Genomic DNA, 13,255 nt, shown 5'->3' with positions numbered 1-13,255 from the left:
GTGCTCATAAGTAATTATAATTATTAATTTTATAATGTGCTACAACTATTCAAATTACTAAAATAAACCAGACATACCTATCTTTTGGGGGTGTCTACATTGTGATGCAGGTTCAAAAGAGTCCTGTTTACAAGTGGAAGGTGAAATTTCATTAATCTTTCCTTCTGGAGTGGCAGAAGCATCTATCTTCAAAATTTCTTTGAGCATCTGTGTTCCTTTCTTTAAAAAATGAAGTTAAATAGCAATATATTATAAACATATATATGTGTATATATGTATGTATATAAATATAGAATAACTTGAAATTTTAGCATACATTCTGCATCTTCATTTAAAAAACAGAATTCCAAATGAAATTCCAATTTGACAAGTAACACAATCCAATATACAAACCATGGCAAACGACTGGGGAGATAAATGATCTTCATTTGTTGGCTCCTTGGAATCAGGTGATTTTTCCCTTTCCTTGAAAATTTTTAAAGATGCCAAAATATCTCCAAGTTCAGACCCATTCTAAGTAGATAAAGAAATAGTTAAAAGCATACAGTGTGTAAAAATAACGAGATTTAAATATTACGTAGAAGGTTCTTACTAAGTATGTTCAAACACTTAGAATGTGTTTTAAAAATAATATTTTACCAATTTTTCTGCCATGTTACCAACTTATACAACTTAGTATAGTTACTACCCACTCTGCTATTACAGATTTATAGTGAAAAAGAAGAGAATAAATGGCTTATTCTGGACTCTGAGAAAACTCAGCTAATTTGAAACAGGATTTTTCTTCAAATTAAAAACTAAACACATTTTGATTCTGAGATACCTGTTGTTTGTACTATTCAGTACAATTTTGTCATCTCCTTCAATAGAATAATGAAGAAAGATGCTGTACTTGGAAGGATGACAACAAATATGCATTTTCAACAAGGTTAAGTGTTTTTAGTAAACCATATTAGGGACAATTTAACAACAATCCATCATAGAACTTCTAATATGCTAATCTTATTCATTGTTTTAAACATGTGACCTAGTTTACTGTAGACACTATAAAAATCTCCCTTTTTACAACCCTGTAGTCCATTAATTAGGAGTAGAATTGGGACAACTGGATGGAGCTGACGGTTTATTAGCCTGATGCCCTTCCTGATGCCTATATGGAGTTCACAGCAGATATTGTTTCTGCCACTACGTGGATCGAGTCTCAAACTTCCAAATGTGTCAAAAGTAGAACCATTTTATACATATAAGGCACTGGTATCAAACTCGTGGCGTCACATTGCTGTCACGTGATGTACCGCAATGTTTTCCCCCTTTATGGAGCTGGGTTGGGCGTGGCCTACACATGACACATCCAGTCTGTGAGCCACTCGTTTGATACCCCTGATATAAAGCATCCTGAGTGTGTTAGTATAGAGATCATTCTTACTTTTACATTTTCGAAAACTAGGGTCCCTTCTGAGATGTTTTCTGTTCCCCCACTCCTCCTTCAGACTCAGATTTTGTTTATCAGACAATTGTCTAGGCCAGGGATGTCAAACTTGATTTCATTGAGGGCCGCATCAGGGTTGTGTTTGACCTGAGAGGGCTGGGAGTGGGGGTGGCCGGGAGTGGGGGTGATCGTGGTAGGCATGGCCAGCTCAACAACACTCATGTTGGGGGCACCTATGGTGGCCAAGTGCTAAGGCAGGACTTCCCTGAGACCCTCACTCACTCTCATTATAATCTCCTTCCTTCCTTCCTTCTTTTTCCTTCCTTGATTCTCCTTTCCTCTTCCTTCCCCCTTTCTTATTTTTCCTTCCTTGCTCTCTTCCCAAATTTCCTTATTTTTCTTTGTCTTTCCCTTTCTCCTTTCCTGTCCCTTCTTGCATGCTCAAATGCAAAAGGGAAACATTTCTCCTTTTGTTTTATATTTAGTTTGTTTTGATAACTCTCTGCCAGTGAAAACTGAGCTCGGGGCCCCCTCCATTTTCTCTGGCAGAGGGCTGGAGGCCATTGCGGCTGAAAACAGAGCACGGAGTGGTGGTGCGGGCGGGCCCCCAAGCTCTGTTTTTGCTGGCAGAGGCACCCTGGGTTGGTCCTTTGCTGTGGGCCAGAAGTAGTTTAATAAAAATGCAGTTAAAAACGCTATACAAGCCATCATTGAGTGTGTGTGTGTGTGTGTGTGTGTGTATACATATATATATATATATATATATATATAGTTCTTTTTTCGTATGTCTATATGTGTATTATTGTTTTACACAGAAGCAGTTACAGGTAAATCCTAGACAGGCAAGAAACGCATCACAAAACAATGGAGATGAATGCTAGAGAGGAATAAAGCTGCATACAAGGCAGACATGACATCTGTAACATCTTCCCCTTTTCATATTAACACAAATAACATTGTAAGACTATATATATAACTGGAATAGGAAGTGCCTCATAGGAACAGATAGAGGTAAATCTTAGAGTGGCAGGAAATGCATCACAGAACAATGGAGATGAATGCTAGAGAGGAATAAAGCTGCCTACAAGGCAGACATAACACCTGTAACAGCCTGTGGCTGGATTCGGTGAGTTTGACACCCCTGGTCTGGTCTGTCTCTCTTATTATCTCCCAAAGTTAATCCACATACCATTACAATCTGTGTATTTTGAATAGTGCAGCTAGTTAATATTCCAGGGAAGCAATAAGAATAGAAAAATAATTTTGCCACTCTTATGGCCATAGAATAGGCATCTGAGCTCTTATATGTGGGGTTACATTTGCTTATTTCTGCCAATGTCATTTTAAATATCTCTTCACACATTTCATTTCCTGGAGTTCCTTAGTGAAAGAAGAAATGCCAGAGGATTAGTGAACAAGGCCTAGAGGCACCCAGGTTTCTTTATATTCCAGAGACTAGTAAGATTTCTCCAGATCATTGGGAAACTCCTCAAGTGTGGTCAGAAAGCCTGCTGAATCCATCAAACTTGTGGGGCATCTCAATAACTCCCTCTTTCTTTCAAAGGTTGGCAGTTCCTGTTAACTTCACTGTCAGGAAAAATTGATTTGCCTATGGCCAACAGATTGATGGAAAAGTCTTATAGAATCAGATCATGACTGGTTCAAGATGAACACCATACCTAAGCCCTGACCAGACACATGAGTTGGGACAGTGATGACCTGGGACAAGTTCATATTTGTCATAGCAGCTATAAACTTCCAAGAAGTCTTGAGAGGTGAGGTTGAACTCATCCAGCACTAGCAGCATGAGTGAATCCACAACCACTCTACACTAATAGCAGTTTAGTAAAGTTTACAATCAATCATCAGATGTCTGATCATAAGGAGAAAATGAATAAAAATCAAATAACAAAGCAAATGAATAGTGAATGGGTTGAGGGAAAGTAGAAGGCCATTAAAGTCAGGTTTGAATGGAGCTGATGAGAATAGCAGAAAGTGGTAAGGCTTTTACAAAACAAAAGCAATGTAAGAACTGGTATAATAAATAGCATTCTCCCTGAGATTTGGCTGGCTCCAACCCTGCCTGCTTTTCAAAAGGCAGTTAACACTTGGTTTACGGTATGACCCGTAAGTTTTCTTGGCACTTTATGTGTTTTTGTTTTGGAGTTACAGGTTTTTTTTTATGATTGTTTCATTGTGTTCTATTAATTATCCAATTCAGAATCCTGTGTAAAGTGGGAAGTTACAATATATAAATCAATTAATATAACATAATAAGTATATAATGCTCATGTAAGCAATTTCTAAATTTTGTGTCATTTATTAACTCAACAATCTTGCCAAATTAATATTCCAATGGGCCACTGAGATTAAAGGCATCCATCTCATGGGTAATCAAGTCATATTCTGATTTATATTTGAGAAAGGGCCAATATCACTTCATGTTCAGAGCTTTACATTATCAGCATAAATGTAATTCTATAGAGAAACACAGCCACAAACAAAATTAAATGCAGTATTTAACTACTTTGGCAAGAGCAGTAATCTGTGGTTCCCAGATGTTGATCCACTTACATTCCCATCAATCCCAGTTAATCATGGCCAATTGTAAAAGTAGATTACCATTGTTGTCCAATAACAAATGCGGGGGGGGGGATGTGTGTGTGGCAGAATTTCCCAGCTTTCTGTTATGGGTTAATAAAACTGTTTCTTTCCAGAGTACAGTGAAATATATATTTCTATTTAGTCAGCCATTTCCTACCTTTGCAGTTATACTGGAATCATGAATTACAGATTTTTGTTCTATTTGTGTACTTGAGCCTTCATTTCTCTTCAGAAGCTTTACATTACTCTTACTTACACCTGCAAAATTCTGCAATTTAATAAAAGTTTTTTCATTAAATTGGTTCTTATATATGAAAATATTGCAAAATAATTCTTCAAAAAACAACTACCAATATTTTAAAATAAAGCATAAGCAGTAGAATTCTATAATGACTCATCTACAAGTTATACATACGAGGTGGTTTTCCAAATTCACTGCATGAAATCTTCATACAAGTATCTTTTAGTTATGCACATACAAACTGAAATGACATGGGAAGGTCTCAGAGTAGCCTCAGTGAGCTCAGTGAGAGGACATAGCACTTCAAAACTTTAGCAGCAGGCTTAGAGGGATATTTCACTTGCTTCCTGCTCTCATATTAAAGGTTCCTTGATTTTGCAGTCTTACTATATAGTGATTGGGATCCCTCTTCATATTTCTATGAGCCCCGGTAGTCAAATTGAAGACAAATGGTTCTTAACCTGTAACCTGGAGATTACTATTGGTCTTGGAATAAATGACAAAGTAATTTCTAAATTATTAAGAATAACTATAATTTCAAAAGATGTTGACATTCTGTTGCAAAAGTGTGTGTGGGTGTGGGTGTACTATTAAAATCCTGTGAAATTGTAATCTTTTCATATTCCAATAATTTTATGAAAAAAAAATCATCCAGGAGTCCTCCAGATGCCATTTTGGGGAACAGAAATTCCTAGCTTATGTTACAGTGTGCATGAAAGAAAATACTGGAATAACTATTGTAAGTCATTCAAAAGCAATACTATATTGTTCATCATAAATCTGCTTAATAAAATTCTGAACTGACTTCTATAAAAGACCTCTAACAAAAGTAAAATAAATAAATAAATAAATAAATAAATAAATAAATAAATAAATAAAGAAAGAAAGAAAGAAAGAAAGAAAGAAAGAAAGAAAGAAAGAAAAAAGAAAGAAAGAAAGTACAATTACGAATAGTCTTATGCAAGCAGAAAGATAACAATTACCAGTTTGTTTGATATTTTTTGTGTTTGACCTTCATTTCTTGGCTCTTTAGAATCTTCTTTGGCTGGAATTAAAAAATCCATACAACCAGTTTAAAGAGTAAAATACAATGAAAAATAAAATTTCTGTTTGTGTCTACTAAAACAAAAATCCATTAATTGTAGTAGGATTTATTATTAAGTAGAACAGTGAACTTTTTTCACACAACTCAATATATTTTTCCTCGCTTCCTTCATGGTTTATCTATTCAGATATTGTACTATCATAAAATAGATAGAATCAAGATGTAAAGTCGCAGTGGAAAACTTCAAAAGTGCTGTGTTTATGAGAGAATTTTGAAGAATTAAGATCCACAGCCATGGACTATGGACTTAAACTTCTTTTAGCACAGGATTCAGTGATACTCATTGAAGTCAGCTGTTTTCAAAACAGGATTCTTATATTTAAAGTAAGTTAAAAAAATATTTAAAGTAAGTTAAAGAACTTACACTCTACAGTACTTACATTTCCTAAATGAGTCCTGGGCTTTATGCTGGCTTTCAAAGCTATTTTCATTGAAGCCTGGTTTGCAGGACCTATTACTGGCACCGAAGTTTACATATTGAGGTAAAAAATCTTCAACCTAGAAAATTAAGTTTTGCAAGAGTAACATTTTGCATAGACCACATACTTTAGAATACATAAAACGTGAGAGGGTAATCCAGTGTTGGTGAACCTTTTTGGCACCGAGTGCTGAAACGGGAGCACGTGCACTTGAAAACGGAAGAGCAGCCACCCAGTGCACATGCACACAATGGGAAGATGATCTTCCGGTTCACAGCATGTGTATGCGCACTGGCCAGCTGATATTCGCGCGCACATGCATGCCAGAAACCGGAAGAGCAGCCGCCCGGTGCACATGCCTGCACCGGGAAGATGATCTTCCGGTTTCCGGTGCGCACCGGGCACCTGGTCTTCCAGTTTCTGTCATGCATGCACATGCGAAGATCAGTTGGCCGATGCACATGTGTGCACCGGAAACAGAAGATCATTTTCCTGGCAAGCGCATGCACTCTGGGTGGCTGGTCTTCCTGTTTCTGGCGTGTGAAGACCAGCTGGCCGGTGTGCCGAAACCCGGAAGAGCAATGGGAGACGGCTCTGCGTGCCACTCCCGGCACGCCTGCCATTTCAGCTATATAGTGATTGGGATCCCTCTTCATATTTCTATAAGGCCCAGTAGTCAAATTGAAGACAAATGGTTCTTAATCTGTAACCTGGAGATTAGTATTGGTCTTGGAATAAATGACAAAGTAATTTCTAAATTATTAGGAATAACTATAATTTCAAAAGATGTTGACATTCTCTTGCAAAAGTGTATGTGTGTGTGGGTATAATATTAAAATCCTGTGAAATTATAATTTTTTCATATTCCAATCATTTTATGAAAAAAAATCATTCAGGAGTCTTCCAGATGCCATTTTGAAATTCCTAGCTTATGTTACAGTGTGCATGAAGGAAAATACTAGAATAACTTTTGTAAGCCATTTAAAAGCAATACTATGGTATATTGCTCATCAGAAATCTGCTTAATAAAATTCTGAACTGACTTCCATAAAAGACCTAAATAAATAAATAACAAAAGTACTATTATGAGTAGTCATATGCAAACAGAAAGATAACAATTACCAGTTTGTTTGATATTTTTTGTTTTTGACCTTCATTTCTTGGCTCTTTAGAATCTTCTTTGGCTGGAATTAAAAAATTCATACAACCAGTTTAAAGAGTAAAATACAATGAAAAATAAAATTTCTGTATGTGTCTACTAAAAAAATGGACTATGGACTTAAACTTCGCTTAGCACAGGATTCAGTGATACTCACTGAAGTCACCTGTTTTCAAAACAGGATTCTTATATTTAAAGTTAAATGTTAAAAAAATATTTAAAGTAAATTAAAGAACTTATACTCTACAGTACTTACATTTCCTAAATGAGTCCTGGGCTTTTTGCTGACTTTTAAAGCTATTCTCATTGAAACCTGGTTTGCAGGACTTATTACTGGCACCGAAGTTTAAATATTGAGGTAAAAAATCTTCAACCTAGAAAATTAAGTTTTGCAAAAGTAACATTTTGCATAGACCACATACTTTAGAATACATAAAATGTGAGAGGGTAATCCAGTGTTGGCGCACCGGGCAGCTGGTCTTTGCACGCACATGCACACCAGAAACTGGAAGAGCAGCCATCCACGGCGCATGCCAGCACCAGGAAGATGATCTTCTGGTTTCCAGCGTGCGTATGGGCACTGGCCACCTGGTTGTCTGGTTTCTGGTGTGCATGCGTGTGCAAAAACCAGCTGCCCAGTGCGCATGGGTGCACCGGAAACCGGAAGAGCAGCCACCAGTTGCGCATGCGCACTGCGTGGCTGCTCTTCCGGTTTCCAGTGTTCCCGTGTGGGTGAAGACCAGCTGGCCGGTGCGCCGGAACCTGGAAGAGCAACGGGCGACGTTGTATGCCCGGAGAGATGGCTCTGCATGCCACTTCTGGCATGCATGCCATAGGTTCACCATCAAGCGGGTAATCTATGGTCTGCAGAAGAATCCAACCCCCAATTTCCTAAATTCAGTGCAAAGCACTCTGTCAAATTGGAGACAGCTTCTCTCTATGAAAGAAATAAAGACCAGAAAAAAGTTGAAAAATAAATATTTAGGAAATACGTATTAGGTGTATATGGCAAGACTTTCAGAAATATTCAGTCTTTGAACTGTATTTTTTAGATGTGAACAAATTATCATACAACGTATTTAATTTTACATCCTAGCAAGTTGTTTAGGATTATCAACATAAATTAGAATTTCCATGGCAAGTGAAATATTCAAGCTGGCCATAGAAATGGATGAAGATCATGAGATGCTGTTGCTGCACAACTGAGACAGCCAAAAAACCCTTAATATTTACTTTGTTGATTATAGAAAGGCTTTTGATTTTGTTGTTCGTATGAAGCTTTTAGACCAGTGTTGGCAAATGTTTTTGGCACTGAGTGCTGAAATAGGAGCGCGTGCACCGGAAACTGGAAAAGTAGCCACCCAGCGTGCATGTGCATGCCGGGAAGATGATGTTCCGGTTTCCAGTGCGCGTATGCACACCGGCCACCTGGTCTTCTGCTTTCTGGCGTGCATGCGTTTGCGAAAACCAACTGCCCGAAGATCATCTTCCCAACGCGCACATGCATGCCGGGTGGCTGCTCTTCCAGTTTCTGGCCCTCCTGTGGGAAGACCAGATAGGGGGCGTGCAGGAATCCAGAAAAGCAACAGGCAATGGCTTGCGTGCCCAGAGAGATGGCTCTGCGTGCCACTTCCGGCACACGTGCCACAGGTTCACCATCATGGTTTTAGACTGTGCTTATAAAGGTGGAAATCCCAGAACATTTCATTGTCCTCAGTGTAAAACGAATACACAGACTTGGAAGCCACTACCCAGATGGAATATGGTGAAACTGATTTGACTTCAATTTGGCAAAGGAATGAGACAAAGGTAGACCTTGACTTAAGACAAATTGCTTAATGACCTTCCCTCAAAATATTTACAATCTGGGTTTGATCATCAATGTGCCATATAAGATGGATACAAATGAGCTTGCCCCTTTTTGGCATATACTAACCATTTCATCCTTATTTTGTAGGGAAGGCTGAGACTTTCCAGGGTTCTGCAATGATTGCCAAATGTTGCAAAATTCATCATCTTTTTTATTGTGAGCTTGCTAGGAAAGAAAACAAAACAATGGAAACTCTGCCATGAAAACTCATTGCAGAACAAAAATCTGGAATCTATTATTTTTTTCCATTATGTTTCCACTATCACAAGAACTAGCCATGTCTTAAGTTTCAATAAAGTATCAATTTAAATTGCAGGCATATATCTTAGTTACTTCAGTGAATAAAGTAGCCATTTACATTTAAAAGGATAGAAGTGAAGACATGTTCTCATCTTTTCATGAACAATTTCCCTATAATGGAGTATTATTATATTGTATTGCAGAGACAGTATTTCTAAATTCTACACCAAGAGGTTTTTTTATCTTTTTTTCCCCATTTCCAACACATAGTCATGTCCCATGGCCTCGATCCACAAAATCAATCCTCTCCTCTTTCATACAGAAACTCTCAGAAGCTTTCATTAATTTCTCATTTGTGCTTTTCAACTCTGTTCAATACCATATAGTACAATCTTCCAATTGTTTTCCATTTCCCATTATTTCTAAAAGAAAGCTGGCTCACAGTAGCTATTACTACCACTGTTGCTATTTAATCCTAGACTTTTGGGAATGGGAAGGATCTTTTTTTAAAAAAAAAATCAAAAAGCAAAACTCTCTTCTGATTCTGAGCTGCCATGACATTATCAACTAGTCAATGGGTGATAAATTGGAAATTTTTTAGTCCACCCTATTCCATTTTTAAGAATATATAGCAATTCAATTGAGCTATAAAGCAGACTCACTGAAATAAATAGAAGAAAAATTAAATTTGATCTATCCTCTTTTAGGATCCTCTTAGTGTCAAAATGTCACTTACTACAGCAGTGCAGTGCAGACAAGAAACAAGTTATATTGTAGAATTGATTTTATGGGGATACCATAAAAATTGGGTTTAATTCAACTGATTAATAAATAAAATAAGATTAAGTTTTCATTAATTTTGGAATATTATCAAAATTTAGATAATTTGATGTATAACTCACAGACCAATTCAGTACTTGCAAACATAAAAAGTGTGCCTTGGGGAGATAGGTAGCATTATTTGTAAACAAACAAAAATATTTATATAAACACATTTCTTCACATGTGTTGTGAAGAAATGTGTTTATGTGAAATATTTTGTGCTTTTCTTGAATTTATTGCAACTTGATACATTTTGGAATATGTGTCCAATTTATTGTCTTTGCTTGGTGTTATTTATTGTTTCATTTGCATTACTTTATTCATTTATTTATTTATTAGTCGCATTTTTATGCTGCCCAACTCCTGAGGGACTCTGGGCGGCTAACAACAGAGAATAAAACAATGTGAACAATATCCCATACAAAAGTTTAAAAAAAAACATTAAAACTCATACTCTCCAGTTTTGTGGCCGGGTCTCACAAGATCACCGTAGCGAGATCAATGGCCCCAGGCCTGCCGAAAGAGCCAGGTCTTCACCACTTTCTGGAAGGCCAGTAGGGTGGGGGCAGTCCGGACCTCAGGAGGTAATTGGTTCCAGAGAGCCGGGGCAGCCAGAGAGAAGGCCCTCCCCCGCGGGCTCGCCAGCTGACATTGTTTAGCTGACGGGACCCGGAGGAGACTGACTCTGTGGGATCTTACCGGTCGCTGGGAGCTATGCGGTAGAAGGTGGCCTCGAAGATAGCCTGGCCCTGAGCCATTTAGGGCTTTAAAGGTAATAACCAACACCTTGAATTGCGCCCGGAGACCGGTAGGGAGCCAGTGCAGCTTGCGGAGAATTGGTATAATGTGGGTGTATCTAGGTGCACCCACAATACTCAAGCAGCTGCGTTCTGGACCAACTGTAGTCTCTGAACACTTTTCAAGGGTAGCCCCATGTAGAGCGCACTTTAGCTTATGTTTATATTATTTAGAAACAGATTTTTAATGTATTATGTTATTATGTATCTTAAGAGTATTGAAAAATACAAATGTACCAAATAATATATAATCTTTTTTCACTTTATTACTTATTTTAACAAAAGCCAACTGACAAACAAACCCTAATCCGACTTCCTACAGAACCCAAAACCATTTACCCTAAGGTAGCAGGTAAAACAACTTACTTTACATTTCTGATGGATACTTGTATAGGTTACTTTCTGCTGAGAACTGGAATTGCCCTGCTTTTCTGTTTTGATACTATTATGCTGTCTTCCATTCAATTGCTGGATAATAAAGAAAAAAATTACTTTCCAATTTTTCTATATATTTAAAATATTATACACTCAGCTATTTTTTCATACACAATATTACAAATTAACAGGCCCACAATATATACTCAACAATTTTAACAATAATTGTTATGGGACATTATCTACTTTCTTTCTTTATATATTATGGAACAGAATCTCAAACAAATGTAAAAATAAACTTCTCTGATATACACACAATAACTGAAGTGCTCAAGGCACAATTGAGAACTATCATTTCCTTCTTTGTGCATATACTAGACTTGCTACAGTTATCATATCATCATCATTTTAGCCAGTCTATCCATTGCAGGATGAAGGCCTTCTTCACGTTTCCAACCAATATGGACCTGCAATACTTGCTGATGTCGTCAATCCATCTTGTTTTAGGTCTCTTTCATGGACGCTTTTTATCAAGTGGGATCCATTCTATGAGTGCCTTGGTCCAGCTGCCATCAGTTTTTCTTGCTGTGTGACCAGCCCATTGTAATGCTGAGCATGTATCTTTCCATGGCTCTTTGCGCCACTCATAGTATTTGTATCAATTGTGAGGTTAGTGTCTTATGTTTCACTGGCATATGTTAGAGCAGGTAGCACACACTAATCAAAAACATTTCAGGCATAGGGGAGGTTGTTCTTGAAAATTATGCTTAGCTTGCTAAATGCCTGCCAACCACATTTAACACGTTCACTTTCCTTTATTGTATCACCTTCCATTGAGATCTGTTGGCCAAGGTATACGTAGTGGTCTACTACATCTAGTTCTTCTCCAGATATGTTTTTTCTTTCTTTGGTGAATTTATTAAACATCTGGCTCTTTTTCATGTTTATTTTTAAGCCAAATGTTTCTCCTGCTTTGTGCAGCTCTTGTATGTATCTTTGTAGCTCTTCTGGGTCTTGTGAGAATAATATCATCTGCAAATCTTAAGAAATTTAAACAGGCACCATTGATTTTTATTCCATCTTTTCCCGAGTTTGTGAAATACTTCAAGGCAGGCTGAGAAAAGGATAGGTGATATGGTATTGTCTTGTTGTACATCTCGTTCTATGTTGATTTCCACTTTAAAATCATTAAGGTAAATTGTTGCCAGTGCTTTTTCATATATTGATTGTAATAGGTTTATGTAAGCAATGTCTACGCCTTGGTTGAGCAATGCATTAATTGCTTAATGTAATACTGATTTAAATGCCTTCTCATAGTCAATGAAAGCCATGCACAGACGCATAGTGTACTCGCTGTGCCTTTCAATGACTTGCTGAACAACCTGGATTTTATCCATTGTGCTGTAGCCACTTCTGAACCCTACCTGCTCTTTTGGCTGTGCATCATTTAATGTTCTGAATATTCTTTTTGCTATTAACTTGGTGAAAACCTTGTAGATGGTTTTTTTTCCGGCAAGCGTAATTTTCAAGAACAACCTCCTTTTATGCCTGAGAGAAATTTTCAATCAGTGTGTGCTAACTGCTGTAACATATGCCGGTGAAACATAGACACTAACCTCACAATCAATACAAAAGCTAAGAGTGTTGCAAAGAGCCATGGAAAGATATATGCTCAGCATTACAAAACAAGATAGACCTGCACATAGATTAGAGAACAAGCAAAAGTATAAAATATCATCAAGAGAGTAAAATAATTGAAATGGAAATGGGCTGGTCACACAGCAAGAAGAACTAATGGCAAGTGGACCAAGGCACTCATAGAATGGATCCCACTTGATAAAAAGCATCCACAAAAGAGACCTAAAACAAGATGGATTGACCACATCAGCAAGTATTATGGACCCAGTTGGCAAAAGAAAGCTCAGGACCATGTTGGTTGGAAACATATGGAAGACGCCTTCATCCTGCAGTGGATAGACAATGGCTATAATGATGATGATGAATTGCTATAAAAGAAAATCAGAAATCATTTCATTACAATATTTTTTCTTTTCTTTGATTTTTGTCTTTGCTTCTTTATTCTTTCCTTTTTTCATTCTAAATATTTGGCAGTTTTAGTTTTTATTTTGTTTTCAAACTTCTAATAAACTTTATTAAAAAATAACAACTATCATTTCCTACTTTTATCATATGT

At 37.2% G+C, this 13,255-nt stretch overlaps 1 protein-coding gene across 6 annotated transcripts in view; it reads right to left on the bottom strand.

Moving 5' to 3' along the window:
* The window catches only part of XRN1 (5'-3' exoribonuclease 1), a 61,586-nt gene that overhangs the window by 7,157 nt on the left and 41,174 nt on the right, over positions 1–13,255 (bottom strand). For 4 of the 6 annotated variants that reach the window (XM_034439314.3, XM_034439313.3, XM_087872650.1 and 1 more), the window contains 9 exons: positions 11,053–11,154; positions 8,894–8,992; positions 7,214–7,331; positions 6,921–6,982; positions 5,760–5,877; positions 5,258–5,319; positions 4,191–4,301; positions 394–513; positions 78–219 (listed from right to left, as the gene is read on the bottom strand). In XM_034439314.3, the coding sequence (XP_034295205.1) occupies positions 78–219; positions 394–513; positions 4,191–4,301; positions 5,258–5,319; positions 5,760–5,877; positions 6,921–6,982; positions 7,214–7,331; positions 8,894–8,992; positions 11,053–11,154 (934 nt within the window). The remainder of the gene's footprint in view (positions 1–77; positions 220–393; positions 514–4,190; positions 4,302–5,257; positions 5,320–5,759; positions 5,878–6,920; positions 6,983–7,213; positions 7,332–8,893; positions 8,993–11,052; positions 11,155–13,255) is intronic. The other 2 variants (XM_034439315.3, XM_034439316.3) reach the window with 2 other exon arrangements.

The sequence above is a fragment of the Pantherophis guttatus genome, chromosome 6 (genome assembly GCF_059756535.1).
Source record: "Pantherophis guttatus breed Tessera chromosome 6, ASM5975653v1, whole genome shotgun sequence".
Classification (NCBI taxonomy): Eukaryota; Metazoa; Chordata; class Lepidosauria; order Squamata; family Colubridae; genus Pantherophis; species Pantherophis guttatus.
The sequence above is the reverse complement of the archived record's forward strand: the minus strand, read 5'-3'. Positions and strand labels throughout refer to the sequence as shown.